Source organism: Hyalella azteca, unplaced genomic scaffold (genome assembly GCF_000764305.2).
Source record: "Hyalella azteca isolate HAZT.00-mixed unplaced genomic scaffold, Hazt_2.0.2 contig5386, whole genome shotgun sequence".
NCBI lineage: Eukaryota > Metazoa > Arthropoda > Malacostraca > Amphipoda > Hyalellidae > Hyalella > Hyalella azteca.
The window spans coordinates 564346-582558 of record NW_025935579.1 but is presented as its reverse complement, the minus strand read 5'-3'; the positions used below and the strand labels follow the sequence as shown (position 1 = coordinate 582558).

Genomic DNA, 18213 nt, shown 5'->3' with positions numbered 1-18213 from the left:
CGCGATACCCGACACTTTTGCGGGCTGAATAATGCAGCTCTCTGAAGTTAGTTCCGATTTTATTCACTGAATAAACACTGCTGTTCACACTATATAACATAACATAGTGATGTCTGCGCTGAAGAATAGGCCTGATGTGGCCTGTCACCGATTCTTGTACTTTTCGTGACTTCACAGGCGATCTAAAAACATGTCCTTTGACTGGATCTTTTCAAAACTGACAGTTGTTTGAAATAGCTACTAGACTTGTACCAGGTTAGATATGGTGCTAGGCATTTCATGTATGAATATATATTTATCCCTAGCTTTATCTAGTCTGTTCTTGAACGCGGTCATACTCGGAGCGTCAACAATGTAATCAGGGAGGCTGTTCCACATGTCGGTGACACATATTCATATCGAGTGTATCGATTTTTCTATTTCCATTTAGCCTGCACTATTATATTTATTTGCTGCATTTTGTGTTTTGTTATCATATTTTCAATGCCAATATTTTCTTCACAATTTCCGTTTTGCGGTATATGTTTCTTCGACACTTGCATTAAGCTGAGTTAACATTATTTTTGAACTCACCCTTTACAAATTCGTCAGAAAGATCCATCAATGCTAAAATCCATTCGGCAAGTATATTTTTTCTCCTTAAATTCATGTTGTTCGGGCACAAACTGACCATAGTTTGGTGAGGCTCAAAGAACCTGTTTCCTTCCTGCACGAGAGCAGCAGCTGCGCTTCCCAGAAAGGGCCACCACATGCGCCCGCCATTGTGATTCAAGGGTGGAAGTTTAGTGCTCTCAGGTCGTCAGTCTATTCACATCATATTCATCCGGTGTATTTCTCATTGTATTCACATTTTTTGATGATTTATCGGTACCACGTTTGTTTTACACTAAATATATTTTGAAATCCCCTAAATATGTATAATTTGAAATCTCGGGTTGATTTTATCGAAATTCTATGCGTTTTGGCTTACGGTCTCCAATGCGCAACACGCTAGTGGCTGTTGCCGGGCTAGGGTTGCTTTCTGGGAAAACCTGGCCTCTTTGTGGGCATACTTTGCTCCTCTCGACATTTTGTTGTTTTATTGACATTATGAGTGTCCATTTCCTCCCTGATTTCAGGTAGTGTATTTACGAGGAGGTTGTTTGGTTGGGATCTGGATTTAGTCTTAACAAGTGTGAACATGAAGCATTGCATGATGAATCTTTGAATTAAAGCTGAATCGAACGCCTTGTGTTCTTGGTTAACACAATCTTATTTCCTATGTATCATTTTGAGGAATCTTACAAAATAAAGGGAAGGAAATTTTGGCCATCCGTTTTCAAGTAAGACTGAAGAGACTTGGGACTAAGACAAGACTGCATATATATAGGTAGCATTTTTTGTGTGCGTTTCGAGGGGCGACTTGTATTCATATGAGTAGGGCTCTTGTGTCTTTGTCTGAATACGACCCTCGCCTCTGTTTCCTCATGCACACCCATGTTCCCTTCGTCCCCTCACGCATGCCTTTGTTCCCTAACACTTACACCGGCACGTGATTTACTAGTTCTCCTCATCAACTGTTAAGGCATCATTTGCGCGCAAGTGAGCGATGCCTCATTTCACGCGCTACGCGGCTGTTCGCGTGACGCATCGCACTGAAGATGATATAATTCAGCTGCTGGTAAAACCCTTGTGGAGTTGGTACTTCTTAACCATATTATGCGTCGATTACAAGATACTAAACTGGACTACCATGCATGGATTCGCTGAACTTCTGTGCTAAAGCATTACATTGGAGGGAATTATTCCTGCTCACGTATTAATGCAACGTAATTTCTTGTGACACGGTGTTTTTCCTTCAGGTGCCGATGATCGTAAATTTAAGTAACATTTTCTGAAAATAAGCACAGCGATGACTTGAAACATACTATAGGCCATCGGCGAGCCTTATAAATAAAATTAATCAAGAGAGACGCAGTTATGACCATCCAGCTGCGATTTACCATCAGTGCTTCCCTCATAAATTTCTATTTAGGTTGTATTGTGCCACATTCTCACAGGTCTTGGATCTAATTTCGTCCTTAAACTTAATGTTTTAAGTTGAGTAAATGAAGAAAGTCCTCAAATTTAGCAGATTCAGATATTTCTTATTTGGTGCCGTCTATGCTTGTTCTTAATCCTATTGCATGTCGGATCAATATCTTTAATTTTCTAAATTTCTTGAGTTTGTTGAAGCTGTTATTTCAAGCTATCGAGTTAAGTTTGTTTACTTCATTTGTTTCCCTGTATAACATATCAGAGTACGATGGTCCTTTTCGTTTATTCAAAATAGTCTGCGGACGCGCAGTTTATACTCATGGGTAATTTTTGACGCATTATTTTTTTTACCGCACGGCATTTTGGTGAGAGCTGATGGTCAGCTGCGCATTTAACTACGTGCAGCTGCTACGTATTTCCTCTGTTGATTATAAATGAGATTTTTGGTAGTTCCGCCAAGCGTCATTTCCACTGGACGAAAATGGAAAACTTGTTTATATTCGCACCCGTGTTCTGCATTTTCGAGGTGTTGACCCTTAAGATTGTGAGAATTTTTTTCGCTAGGAATGACAGTGTGGTAGTTATACTTTGAATGCCTGCATAAGTGTGCCACTAACACATTTCAATAATGAACTATTTACTTGCCACGTTTATTGAGATGACAAAATACCTTCGTGCATTTAAAGGGCATGCACCCAGAAAAAGATTATCAATGTCGTAGTCCTTTTATATGAGGTTTTGAAGAGTCTTTGTTCTGCAGCGTTTGGTTGCGTCACAAAACAAACAGCATGACGCACGTTTCAGACGTGTTCATCTCCAGTGCAGACCAGTTGATATTCTTCCTTGCAGTGGCAGCGCAGTTATCTTGCAGCCAGCAATTCGGTTGGGTGTTTAAATTCTATGCTCCCAGTCGCTCTTCTGTTCTTCGTTTGATTTTTCTTACTGTCATCCATTCGGTTTAACGTCTTACCAGAGCTTTTTCTGATGTGACAACTTCTCTTAAAAGCTATCAATATCTCTCAGTTCATCTTGTCATCAATTACTCACTGAAACGCAACAGCTCTTATTTTGTTGCGTTTTTGTCTCTGATAACAGTTTAAAATAATAACTTTAAATGCTCATGAAGTATATGCTGAGCACACGACTGTTATGATTATTTCTGTGGTTGTGTTGGCTCAGTGTTCTAACTGCCACCCACCGGTGACATGTGTGCATCGTACCTGCGCACCTCTTGAGTACACAACCGCACTCTGATGACGCGCCGCTACTCCCCCGACCCGCCAGGCTATAAATACCCCGGGCACGCTGCTCGGCACGTAGTCGCGCGTCCACTTTCTCTCCGTGGCCAGCTGTTGCAGGCGCGTTTTGAACACTCGAGCGCGCATTATCATTAAGAATCAACCGCTTCAATCACCGTCCTCTCATGAACATCGTGTGCTTTTTATTGTGCAATATACTCGACTAATTGTTCACACTGACGACTAATGTTCACGTGATCTTACATTTTTTGATGGTTACAGGAATTGTTTCAACGTGTCGATTAGTTAAGAAATTGATTCTTGGTGTTACTGTATCAAAGTTATTAGTATCAAGGTCTGGAACTAAATAACTTATTAAATATAAAAAGCGAATTTTGTGATTTTTTTACGTCATTTCCTCGACGGATTTATCCCGGCGTTTAAAACCACCTCGCTCATATATAATTTTAACCCTGTACACTTGGCTCCAATATTATTTTTGACTTTCGATAAGTATGTTTCTATATAAACACTAGGCATATGATTTAATGAATTATTTTTTAACGTATATTGAGTTTGATGAGGAGGCATGAACATGAAAACCGCTAAATTTTCTTCTCAGGCTGGCCGGGCCGGTTTGCTTTGATTTGAATATCCGGCTAAGAAGAAAGTTTTTCCGGTTTTCATTTATGATTCCCAAGGCGGATGGAGCTGCATGAGGTGACGGGTTAGCGCTGTGTTTTCAACTACAGAGACCGGGTAAAATAAAGTGCGATCAATTTGGATTGTGAATTGCACTCGTCTGTTCCATCGATTGCTTGTAAAATGCCCGGTATTCAGACATGTGAGTGATTAATACGGCAAAATCATTTGATATTGATCTCAGCAGAGCACAAACAGTATATGCCTGTGTTGCTCTGCACTTTCAAGTTCAACTGAAGGGTTCTTGTTTCCCAATACTTTGATGACTATATTATATGATTGTTTCAAAAATTTTTGATTTCTGAGTGTGATACCAGATAAAAAACTTTCCGGTCTCATTTGATAGTTGGAAAATTATTTTGCGGATTATTTTTTGAAAGTCGTGTTGCTTTAAAGAAAAAAAAGCGGAAGCCACCACAGGCATCGTCGGGCTGAAGACAAAATTGCAATTTTCTACATTCATTTTTGATGATCGCAGTGAACGAACGTTTCTGCCGCTAGCTTAAGAAGAATTTCAACTTTTCTTTCAGCACAGTTAAAGTTTTCCCGTAATTCCGAGATAACAATGGAAGCTTCACCTTTGATTATGAGACTTCAGTGAAAGTTCCTTTGCCATTCTGAGACCACAGATTAAGTTTCCATTTTATTTTGAGGCGCAAAAGATTTCCCCTTCACTTGATTCTGAGAGCGTAAATAAGTACAATTCCGGAACGATTTACTTTCATCAAGAAAGTAATCCTTATCCTCTAACTCATGAGGCGTTTACAGCGTCAGGCTTGAGTGACTCACCCCTTGGTGCGTTGCAATGCATTAATGACTTACACTCACTTGCTGAATTTGTCGTTCGTTTCTAAATTAATTTTAACCGGTACTCTCTATGTGCTCCCGGATCCGCCATTTGAGTGCTAGGCGTACAAGTTTTTTTAATCTGTATTACGACTGACAACTCAATTTCGAAACTTGGGCCTAAAGAATAAACAGGAAGACGATAAGGCACACTATTATGGAAGTTTCTGTTCATTAGAACAAAGAAATAATTGTTTCTGTTGTTATCTTGAGTTTCTTATGTGTTTATTGTGACAAGTAAACTGGCTTTAAAATCACCAAGTAATTTGTTTGGAACTCACGCGGTTAATAGCGAGGAATAAGTGACCGACCGTTATATTCAGTGACATATTTAGTGTGTTTAAAATCACCACGTAATTTGTTCTGACCTCACACGGTTAATAATGAGGAATAAGACTGACCGTTATATTCAATGACTTATTTAGTGTGTTTGAAATCACCACGCAATTTGTTCTGACCTCACACGGTTAATAATGAAGAATAAGACTGACCGTTATAATTATGCGTGATTTGTTTGATGTGTGTCACGTTGTTTGATTAAGCTTATTCATCGACTAGATAAGTAAGGTGCGTGGCCTTCGCTGTATTGAACGAACAAGTGTACGATGTCCTCGATTTATATTTCTCGACTATAATGCGCTTCAGTTTATACGTCGTTGTTAGGTTGTTGCAATAATGTCTGTTATAATATATTGCGTTAAATAAAGCCATCGCGTTAACACTATTATTGCTGATTTATGAAATAATTTTGCTGGCTTAAGTAATGAATTGATCGATTTTTAATTAAGTTACGTAGAATAATTCAACGCGTTCGTTAACACTTGGAAAATTATGGACATTTGTTCTCCTAATAAATTGAACATATGAACATATTGAACATATGAAAATCTTGTTTTTGTTTCAATTTTTTATATGCATATCTTGCATCGCCTCTTTGACCTGCATGGTATAGTACGTGGGTGCGACTTATTTTTACCGAACGCAATCTACGCATGAATGACACTTGAGCGTTGCGTCTACATGCTCCTGCAGGCGCGTTGCTCAATAACTTCTCGAGAGGAAGGCGCCTTGCTAGGCTACCGCAAAGTCGGCATTTATCAAGCAGTGCGGGGCAGAATTGATTATTTTATTTATTATTATTATATTTAAAATTATATCAATTTATTCTACTTTATTTTAGTCGTTGATATTAAGAAGACGTGTACAGTAGTTAACTTGATGAAAACGACCTAATCTCTTTTAAGATCGTTAGTTATTTACGGCCACCGCTATCGAAATTCAACTCTGAACGAATGTTTCCTTTACTCTGTGTATGATGAGAGCCCTCTAGCCTAACTCATTGAAGAACAATGCGCTTAAATTCAAATGCATCAAAATTAGAAAATTTTTAACTTCGACTTACAAGCCATTAATCCAATAATGAATTAGTGAAGTAAATTATTTTATTTACATGACGTTTATATAAATTATACCCAATTATACACAACGTTTGCACAAATCTCAGTTGAAAATGGAGCGATTGTACTTTCATTACATCATTACTAACCATTCTTTGCTATCAGCGTATTCCTTATGCGTACAAAAAAAAGTCTCTCAATTCAGTCTGATTTTTGTTATATCTGCACTCGGTAAGTTAACAGAACATTGGAAACTCGCCGAACCTTGGGGAAACTTTTATTCACTGAAGGGGTGCTAACCTCAGGACTCTGTTGCTACGATTGCCCTGACTTGATAGCTGACATTAGCACACTTCCATTGCATGCTAATTCTCTTTTTATTTGTTTTGATATTCTCAATACAGTCACGGCACTCATTTCAGTGGAAATTTTATAGGTGTTGCCGTGCCTGGTTTATAATTAATGTATCGTTAAGTTAATGTGTATTTTTGACATTTACGTGTTATAATACTATACATTTCGAAATTTTTCCTTTTCATTTTCAGAACAGCTAATTCTCAATTGTGATTCTTCTTTCTTGATAATACATCAGCTTGATTCTAATGAATGAAAGCGCTGTAAACGCACGATTCTTCTGAAGAATTTTCATTCAACCTAGCAGCATTTTGCGTTTTGTTTAGCCAGGTCATCATCCAGAGAAAAACCTTCAATTCCGCAAGGTAAAATAACGACATGAAAATTACTAACTTAGTTAAATTGTTGCGTATGAAATGTTGATGAATTGAATGAAGCTAGCCTACATCCCTGTTGTCTGATTCATATGTCTAAGCATTTCAGTGGGCATTACAGGTATAACGAAGCATGTCGATGATGTTCTCAAGTAGCCGTGAAGAATGAGCTCACAATATATTTTTCTCACGGATAATGTCTTTTTATAATATTTGGATCTCAATTCTTGTTAACTTTCATTTCGAAATAAAATCACTCACAGATTTCGCGAGTTTAATCGAATATGAATCTATAGTTACCTATTAATGTGCGTTGTTGGCAACTTCTAACTACATTATTGCACGAAGCTTTATAACATTCAGTTTCCTATTGCTCCTAATTCACCAGTAATGTACTGAATATTTATGACATCGTTAGATCCTGAATCTTCTGGCTCTCTGTCCCTCCGACCAAAGATCGAACTGCATGGTATTCGAACGCGGAGATAAGTCATCTTCTATAGTTATCACTAACCAGACTCCTACTTTTATAATCCCATATCATTTCATCGTTGCATTGTTGGTTTTATGTAATAATGCTGTGGAATATTTCTACAGCGGTTTTCAGATAGGGCACGATTATTGGAAGAGCAAATTGACTAGAGTGCGTGTCACTTATCTCGATGTAAGTCGCGGTGCAGTTCCGTTCTTATCGACCGCAATAAAAGCTTTATTTATGTGCCTTGATTTCTCTCGGACTTGTATGAAGCATCAAGCTAAACAAGATAATATTTCAAGGGACAAAAAATATCCATGACACGCGTTTCACTCTTATCATTGTATATTGAGGATCATTGCGTTGTATCTTAGATTATAAAAAGAGACCATGTTTACTTCACGACCTCTTGCGTTAGTTGGCCTCTGAATAACCTTTCAATTCATTGTAAAAGTAATTGCTAACTGGCATTACTTGTCTTCTTCAATTTAGAAAAGGAACTGTTTTAATAATGAATGTATATGGATATGATCTCAGAAACTACGTGAAGTAAATGCTAAGTCATACGTGGTGTGCAGCTCTTTCGCCTTCAGGACCTTAATTAAGGGCTGAAGATTTCCTGCCTTTTAAGCAACGGGTATTGTTATTTATTGAAGTTCGGCTAAAAATATCTACAACTGTAGTTTCTTAGAAAAAGTTGTGATTCTTTGTATCGGCAAAGGAGATGAGCTTAATTTGATTTGAAGATGTCATGCAAATATTCCTATCGATATTGAGGCTTACCTCAAATTGAATAGTCAAAAAAGGTATTTAAAGAAGGTATAGCTGATTCCCCATATCAGAGCTGATATCGCGAGGTTGCATATTATTAGATACCGCCTAGTTCCGGTTTTGGGCATAAACGCCATTACATGAAAGCTTGCAGCCTTGCTTCCTTGGAAGTAGAGCAAATTGAATTTTCAGAACAATGAATGTGTTAAATATTTACATTTCTTTTTGCACGAACCACCCATACGCGCTGGGTCAAACTGTGCCAAGATGACCTACACGAGAGTCAGCAAGTGCATCGCTATTTACACAAAATGTCACTCATGTCTCTGAGTGTAGTCTAACAGTTATTATCTTGCAGGGCGAGCACGAGTGTTGGACTGCTTGGCCCCGTGGTTGTGCCTCAGTCCCCCCCGATCCCTGGGGTCTGCAGGCCCTCCTCATCCTGCCCTGCACAACCCCGCCGGAGTGGTGGCAGGTGGCGGTGGTGGCTGGCTGACGCCACCTCTCCGCCATCACACTAACTCACAGAGCGGCGGCGGCGGCACCGCGTCGTCCTCCTCGTCTGCCAACGCTAATAATGTGCCCGGTGCCTCCAGCTCTGCGCACTCCACGCACACAAACATGGTCAAGACGTTCCAGGTCAGCTCTACACATCTTATACTGATTATAATATTCATCATTGCAATCGCTCCCAATCCTCGTTATATTAATAGCTCTCAGTTATATTGCTATATTATCACAACTTTTTTAATTTTTCTAATATCTTTAATCTGTGTTGATTGACCTTCGATTATCTCACATTTTCAAATTATATTAATATATTTAATTTACATTGCTTCTCTCATCGTACATCTTCTTACCGATACCGATACTGTATATTAAATCGCCTTATCACATATTCAAACAAAGATTATATTCTATTAATATTATCAATTAACAATATAGTTATATATTATATTTCGAAGGGATCGCTAAGTCTTTTATGACATATCAAGTGTTTAAACTAAAATAGTTTGCTTCTTGTGCCTGCGAATTTAATTTGATTGACTCCTAGCGCGGCATCAGACGAGCAAAATACATTCAGTGTTTCGTTGGCTTGCCTCTTATTTTCCTATCGTAACTCGTTTACCACCAATCATGAATCATTTTTAATCATATCATTTAAATAGCCATTTATTCAGATCATGGGAGAGGTTCAGTATTGTATTATAACCAATTATTAATGTAAATTTGTACAAAGCATATATATGCACGACTAAGTTGCAATATATTGTACTGTTTACAGGCTTACCTCCCCTCGTGTCACCGCACGTACTCCTGCATACACTGCCGCGCTCATCTCGCCAACCACGACGAGCTTATATCTAAGGTATATGACTTTCATTACTCATTATAACTATGAGCTTAATTATTCAATAACATATACGTGCACTACCATCCGCCTGATTAATTCTCTGTATGTACTAGTAGATAGAAATACGGTAATTTTTCTATTAATATGTCTGAAATTTACACATTTTATAAGTATTTAATACACGAACACCGATATGTGAGTGTTTTAGGACGTGCTTCTTTTTATCATATTAAAAATTGAGGTATATAAGTTTAATTAACAGAGTTGGCCATAATATTTAATTGAACTTCACGTATGGCGTGGTGCTCAGTTGTGTAGGTATAGCTTGGATATTTGTTTCAAATTTATGGGTTCTTCCGTAACCGATGACTTAAGCTGTCAAAAAACGTGTACAGTTGCTTCGAATGTTGTTATTTTCTGTTGACGAACAAAATTCTGTGAAGTCGAGATTTGTGGATTGAAAGTTTTCAAATAATTTGGCACTTATAAGGTTTTTTTTTGTAAGCGTTAAGTGAACTTTAGTCCAAGTTATGGTTCCGAAGCTAAATTATGAATGGAGTCATGGTTGCAAAGCTGTATTATGAACCATGTTATTACTGCAAAATGATTGCACTAAAGTTTTTATTTATTTTATCAGGACTTCTTACACTTCATTAGTAACTGAATTGTTTGAATTAGACAAAACTTATGCTCCTTAGGTTAACCTTTGAAAAAGTAATTTCTTCGTTTCCGTTTAACACGCAAAAATCTTTAGTAATGTCTTTCAAAACTATAATTTTGATGTTCTTATACTGTTCATTATTTTACAGTCGTTTCAAGGCAGCCAAGGGCGAGCGTATTTATTTAATTCCGTGTAAGTATTCGTAAAATTTTACAATTATTAATCTTAGGATGAGGCCAGTTCTCTTTTTTTTCCTTTCACAAGAATTATGGAGTTTTAACTTAAATTCATTATTTGAAGTTTTTATTGCGTGTCGAGCAATTTTCTCTCTTGCCAAATGAAATATTTTGAATTCAAAATGCCGGTTTTATTTGATGGTCAAACTAACATTATCCGCGCATTGGTTATACTCGTAATTTCTGTTCCGCTTGATCGAATATATCGAGCTTAAATTCCCTAATCTAACTTATCAAATCATTATTAAGACAAGTTCCTCAATACTGAGTGTCGCAAGTGCTCAGCTACAGAGATTGTGTTATGCGCGCGTGATGAGTTTACAGAATCAAGTTCAAACTCCATTACATCAAATTTCTATACTTGAATTAACTGCACGGTTGATATACAGCTTCTGGATATTGAAGGCAACCGTGTTCCTAAATTTGTTCCTTTGAATCCTTACTTGTGTATGCATGGGTGTATATTTTGTGTACGTGCAATTTCTTTGTATTTGAAAAACATTTCGGCCGTTTAATATAAAAAATATCTTCCTATAGTTGAGAGTAGTGCTGCCTCGCTGTAATATTATGAAATTTTAACCAAACTTGGTGGTTTGGTCGCTAGGGTCAACGTTGGTTGCGGGCCAGCGGAGGAGCGCGTGTTGCTTACAGGACTACACGCCGTGGCCGACATCTACTGCAAGTGCTGCGAGAACACGCTCGGCTGGAAATATGTGAGGCGTGTGAGGCGTGTGGGGCGTATGGGGCGTGTGAGGCGTCTGGGGCGTGTGAGGTGTGAAGAGCTTGTAAGGCATCTGGAGCGTGTGAGGCGTGTGGGACGTGTGAGGCGTCTGGAGCGTGTGAGGCGTCTGGAGCGTGTGAGGCGTCTGGAGCGTGTGAGGCGTGTGGGGCGTGTGAGGCGTCTGGGGCGTGTGAGGCGTCTGGGGCGTGTGAGGTGTGAAGAGCTTGTAAGGCATCTGGAGCGTGTGAGGCGTGTGGGGCGTGTGTTGGGGCGTGTGAGGCGTCTGGGGCGTGTGAGGCGTGTGAGGCGTCTGGGGCGTGTGAGGCGTCTGGAGCGTGTGAGGCGTCTGGAGCGTGTGAGGCGTCTGGAGCGTGCGAGGCATGTGAGGCGTATATCACCATGATATGTATACCAAATATTCTCATTCCACTGGCAGCATTGGTGTAGTTCTCACCAACTGCCGCTGTCTGCTATCATGATACAAATAATTTGCAAGGTTTATAGTTTAAAGTGGATATTTTGAGAAAGTATGTATAGAAAATTCTAACGTTTGTTTATTTTTCAGGAGCACGCTTTCGAAAACAGCCAGAAGTATAAGGAGGGTAAATTCATCATAGAATTGGCACACATGATCAAAGATAACGGCTGGGACTGAGACTTCAGAGCGTAATTCTCCGCTCAGTTCTAATGTGGGCGCGAGAGAAGAACTGGCACATGAGAAGACATTTTCATACGAAGAAGTCGAGTGATAACTTTGAATTAAACCTTATAGACTGGATTAGGATTGTGTTTTGGAAAATCAAGTAGACATGGATTGATTATTTCTACGCACTATTATCAAAATAACCCCCATTACTTTATCATCATTCAGTATATTGAGTTCCTTGTAACGAACATGGAGACTCAGGCTATTTGGTTGCGCTGCGAAGCTTACAAGAGGTCGATGTGATGTATGGGTTACGGTGTCGCTTGAAACTTGGTCCTTTTAATTCCTTTTTTGTGTCGATGTTTTTATATATTTGGGTGCAGCGGGGACTTTGGCTGTAGCTTCATGGCGAGAAAGAATTTGAAGATTCTTGTGTAGTTGCAATTTCAAGCATCGTTACCCCATCATATCTCATTTCTTAGCCAAGTCCGGCCTGATTTTATTTCAGAGTTTAGCTCTAAAAGTTTTTATGTCATTGGGCAAAATTTCCGGATTATAATTGAGTTTTCCGCGTGAAAACATCAATAATGCGCTACTTGTTTGCCTGATGTTTTATTTGTAAAGAAGTAACGTCTCTGCATTGTCTTATATTTTAGATTGAGGCTGTAGCATCCATGTATTTTCATCGACACGAAGTCGAATCGTTTTAGCATATCTAAATTCATTCATCCACTTTTTATTTTAGTAATAGTTCTGTGAACTATTTCAGTCCGCAATTGAGGAAACTTGGCTATGCTATAATGATGGACTGATGTGCTTCAATCGCTCGCAGGAGTCGTCAGCTAACCGAGTCTAGTGTGTGATAAAAAGCTCTGCATTTTGAGTGAGTGCTCACTGAGCGCTTTATTGTTCTCAACGTTGGAAAATTTCCTAGCGGAAGATTTTCGATCAATCTGTGATGTTTAGATTTATAGGCTACAGTCAACAATAGACTTTCTCTATGTTCCGACGCCTTGGCCTTAATATGTTTACTTACGCTGCCACTTTTAGTGATGGACTGTTCAAGAACATTTTATGTCTGCGCTGACGGGATCGTTTCATCGACGCTGTGTGTTTTGTTTTTGTCAGCTGCTAGGTATATTGTGTACTGTTTTTGTTCTTAACTCTCGATGCTGAAGGCAGTAAAATTTTGTATTGTGATCATTGCATTGGTCGTGGATATGTTTTTAAATGTCCAAGCGTAGTGAGGGAACATGTGAATGAGAAATTAGGTTTCATTAGTGGACGCAAATTTCGATGTAATTGATGTCGATTATGTATTCTGCAAAGAACATGTGTGAATCTCTGAAGTGCTCAAATTTATTTAAATTCTGAATTCTTTGCGCTTGGAACTTTCATTGGAAAAATAGTTCAACCGAGAGCTTCATCTGTCTCTCTTCAGTTTAATCACCGTTTTTTATAGACATTATATTGTGTTCCTGATGAATTATCAGAACGCGTTGCATCTTTTAATTCATTTTCTACCAAGCGAACTCATGCTTTGGGGTATTGCTCTGCTCCGGTATTCTTCGTGAAAAAATTGTTATTCCCTGAACCGCTGCGAGTGTGGAAGTGTGTTTACAATGTAGCTGCTGAGCTGTTGTATTAGTAGATCTGTTTACTCACTGCGGTATATTTGTGTAGAATTTCTTGCATGTGTAACCTTGTGACCTAGTTTCGTTTGCAGCCTTTACTCACGATTGTGTGGAATTAGTGGCTCTGATTGATTAACTTTTCAAAATATTTTTGAGCTTAGGCGAAATTCCGTGCTATACGAAATCGAACTTCAGTTCGAAAAACTTGCCGCAATTCCCTGTTATCATATTCGACTTTATTTCGAACGAACTTTTCTTATCTGTAATACCAGCTGCTTTTTGATTGGAAGATTTACTTCAGCATATCAATGTTCTAGGTAAAATTCTGTTATTTCTCTTAGGACATCTATCACGAAATTTTTATTTCATAACAACAATTATTGAATTAAAAAACTCAAATTGAAGTACGTTGAACGCAGGTTCTGCTGCAAAAGTTTAATCACGACTGGCGTTTTTTGAACGAACATTTATTGAGCTAAGGCCAGGTCGGGAGGCAGGAAGTGATTGCGAAGGACCTATGGAGAGAAACAATCACTTGTGTGGCAACAAGGAGAACGAGTCGTTAAAAAAAGGCAAGTGCAAGTAATTAAATGTTAACGGAAGAGTAGTAATACGTTGTAAAGCAGGAGTAATGGTGACTGAAGGAGTAAGAACAACAGTGATAGGCGGAGTGTGAGGATTGTTTGTACTGTGGCATTATATGATATTCTCCAAGAAAGGTCTAGGCGACGACCTTTTTCTGTACAGTTCTGTATTTTGTGTGCCGCTGCCGTGATAGTGAACTATAAATTGACCTCTGTAACCTGTTCATTTCTCTCGTAGCTCACTATTGTGGTTCACTTCATCATCCACTCGCGAGTCTCAACTTTCTCTCGATTATCATCTCGCTTGCCATTGAACATTACTCACCATCTCGCTTGCCATTGAACATTACTCATCCGCTATTTGCATACTGTAAACTCGCAGTGTCATTTTTCTCAACTCTTGGCAAATTCACTTACCCTCGAGCCACCCATTTTACTAAGCTACCTCCATCCTTCGCTCATATTCATGTGTTCCTTTAATTCATATTAATTTCCTGGACCTGGTCTCGCTCATACTTGCGTCTTCTCTCCATATTTCACTGACTTTGCACAGTTTTCACTGCACTTTATTATTTATCTTGCATCAGCTTTGTTAGGATAAGAGTCTTGTTGTAATTATTTTTGCTAATTAGTTTTCATAACCGAAAATACGAAAATCAGCGTAGTAGTGAACTTCGTCTGAACTTCATGCGAGTAACGAAGTTAGAGTAGCTTGCTTCGTTCCGTCGATGTCTCGTTTAAGGAAGTATAATTGCTTTTGGTGCATTTTGTTTGTTATTCTGTAAGTTGCATGATTGGTAAATTAACAGTGTTGCGTAATTAATTTCTAGATAATTATTAAATGTTCTCTAATCATTCAATATTGCAGTACGCGTGTTGTCTCTGACGCGCTTTTAGCTTCTTTCTCAACCACAAAAAATAGTTAGTTGCCATTTATAATAGACTTTGATATGTTTCAAAATTTTTTTAGTATATATGGCATAATTTTTTTGCCATAAAACATTTCTTTCTATCGGAATTAAATTTAGAAGTAAATTTAGCATCATTCGTGCCGTCACTAAATCTGATGCATCTGTTTGTTGCCATAATTTGAGTTGGTTCACGTATACGGAATGAAAATTATATAGTATTTGTGGGTGTCCGTATCACATATTATTCAAGTTGAGAACGATTTTTGTTGGGGTTTTCGTTGCGTCCATTGCCTTCATAATAGAATTTTTCATGATGTAATTTTTCTCGCCTACATCACAACAAGATGTGCGAACTACACGACTCAAAGCATTTCTTCCAACGAAATGGAAGCGCTTTTTACGTCTACTAGATATTATATTATTATGAATTTGTAACACGGCCTGACTATCGTCCAAAATTATAGCAATCTGTACGCATTTTCGATACAGAGATCATGTTGATTTCGATGAATTTTTTTGTGTTTGCCGAAGTTAGAATCAGTCAGAAGTGAGAGTGATGACGCTTTTCTTCATCATCGAAGTTGACTCGTCTCTTCATTGGTTGAATCTTTGTATTAAGGTTAGAGGTTCTTATAGTGACTGCGTTCGTGTGGACAATGCTTGATTTTAGCAGGTATACTTACGTTAAGTTCTGTAGTCTTTCATATTTTACTTTAGATTTGTGAGATTTGTTCCTTCACATGACGCCTTGTTCGCCCTGTAACCGGCTGCTCATCGAAGACGCGATCAAAGAGCTTTAATTGTAACGAAGTTATTGGCTTGACTCATTTCTAGCATGAAGAACGACATTTTGTAGCTGGAGCCGTACAATCCAAACTCCCTTCACTACATCTAGCGGCTGATTTATTGCATGCGATCAACGGTTTAGCTTGAAAAGCCGTTGAAGATTGGATGAGTGAGTTTACAAAATATAAGCTATGTTTGATGGTACTGCTCCTGTTCTGACCAGCGTGCGCGTCTACACATGTAATCAGTAAATGCTGACACTTACCGAACATCGCCATCTCAGTGTAGGCCGAAATTTATGCTCCATTAAGACTACACTGAAGTAAAAAGAATAAAGTGTCGGGTGCCGAATTTTATTTCGATTGCACCGGTCTCGTATTTGAAAGAGCCTGCGTTGTGCCACGTAGATGTTCTTCAGACGCTAAAGAAGTCCCGAATATTTAAAAGCGAGTAGATTTTTTATGTTTAATATTCGGAATTGTCTGGAAATTACACTTATTGAAAGTGTTTTATGTTAGTCAATCATCATTTGGGGCTTATGAACGTGTAGCCTGAAAACTCGGTGAGGAAGCCGGTCTAGATTACTGTGTGAAGGGGCGATTCTGGAGGCAAGTCTGTAGGCTAGATTATGGCCTATGTTTTCTCTGATGTGAAAGTCAATATTATCATTTGTAAATAGTCGGTTCATAAGGAGCTTCATCTCTCTCTGTCATTTAAGTTAAACTCCATCTACAAGGAAGCAAAAAATGATATTTTCTTTCAGTACGTATTTTTTTACTGTCGCTGTGGATTAAAATGTGTGATTTTCGAATAATTTTTCTCCGCCTATTTTTCGGCCTCATATTCCGTGCTAGCATTTGATTGCTGAATTCCGTTAAAATTAAAATTTAAGCTACATATTTATTGTTCGAAAAAATAATTTTGATTTTGGAAGTGAATACTTTGATATCTTTACCGAGCTTCATTAGTTCCACTTCCTAGGTCTGGAACGAACTACGATTGCTTCCACTTTTAATGCGAGCTCTGGCGTAGATCATCATAAGTCCAAGTAACGCCTTTTTTCTATTCGTCCCAGCATCTTTTTCATCATTCTGAGTTATTGCGTTTCAGCAACTGATTTTTTTTTAATGTTGTTGCTCCTATCTTCATCTTCAGTTCCTGTTATTTTTGTCATCTCATGTTTTGTTAGACAGACAAGCGAGCTGTACCATGTAAGGAACTCGATAGTAATTAAATAATTATTCATAATTTTCATATTTGGTTTCATTTTTAGAACCCCAATTTGTTTTTTTCTTCTCTTTATTCATCATACTTTGTGTATGAATGTATAGGGAAAGGTAATCCGGCAATTATTACTATCACTTTGATTTTTCTTTCAAGAGATACCACAGGGCATGTAAGTTTGGCTCTTAATTTAAATTAACAACTACAATTTTGTGGTCAGTCACAATAATTACTTGAAAGATGATTAATAGGCAGTTGTGCGCCTGTGTCAGGAGGACAATTCTGGACCAATTTTTTTTCTTGGAATTCTTGCAATAAATCATCAGCACGTCTTTTGGGTGATGAATGCTTGCATCAAGACGGCAAAAATTAATAAGTGAGACTTGGACATTGATCAATGGGAGATCAATGATGGGGAAGAATTGTTACGTGAATTATTGTTCTATTTTTAATGAATCGTCGCGGATAAAATTATCTGATGTTGGAAAGATGAGTTCGGTCTCAAGTAAACAATTGAATAATTGGAAACGGCGTCAACTATCAGAGGTCTATAAACTGAAGTGCTAAATGTTTGTAACAAATTTCGGGTTGCGGTATGGAATTTTTATATTTATAACCTAATTTAGTCCTCTGGGCTCTGAAGTTATGGTTAGCAAGTGCAAAATGAAACGCGAGCAATAGGCTCGCCTTGCAACGATTTGTTATCCTCTAAACTTTTTGAGGCTGAATACTCATTCGATCAAATTTGATTACACTTCATCCCGATGTTACTTCGTGATATCAAGTTTATTTTAGTAGAAATTTGTAAAATAAATCAGATTCCATTTCTCGTGCATTTAAGAACTGACTTTTTGAGGATGGTATACTAGAAATTGCACCGCAAGTGTGTTGTGTTGTTGGTGAAGCGCATTACTTGCACGAAGCAACGACGAGCAATGGCCGATGAATATTTAAAGAACTAGGTTTATTCACGTAGAAAGAGGTGTAGAGAGAGATGTAGCCTTGAGTGGTACATTTTTGGCTACTGCTGTATAGTATCATGCCGCTTGTCATCCTTATCCTGCAGTGCATGGAAGCTTCCATGATAAATTTCAAGTGATGCAAAAATGACGTTTCTGTCTCTGTATGTAGAAATCCTGGCCGGATTAACATGTAAATTTACTAAATCCTAAAGTCACGAGTTTAAAAATTATAGAATCTGATGCAGTTAATAGGGTTATTTTCGAAATATATTTGAACGCGAGGGATAAAACATTTAGGCTTGTAATAAAGGAACTAGTATT

General features: G+C 38.2%; 1 protein-coding gene across 1 annotated transcript in view; it reads left to right on the top strand.

The window, feature by feature from the left end:
• LOC108668929 (protein yippee-like 2) overlaps window positions 1-16958 on the top strand; it is a 62254-nt gene extending 45296 nt beyond the window's left edge. The window contains exons 2-6 of the mRNA XM_018156189.2: window positions 8532-8812; window positions 9459-9542; window positions 10337-10380; window positions 11029-11137; window positions 11711-16958. Of these exons, the coding sequence (XP_018011678.1) occupies window positions 8532-8812; window positions 9459-9542; window positions 10337-10380; window positions 11029-11137; window positions 11711-11800 (608 nt within the window). The 3' untranslated portion in view covers window positions 11801-16958. The remainder of the gene's footprint in view (window positions 1-8531; window positions 8813-9458; window positions 9543-10336; window positions 10381-11028; window positions 11138-11710) is intronic.
• The last annotated feature ends 1255 nt before the right edge of the window (window positions 16959-18213 follow it).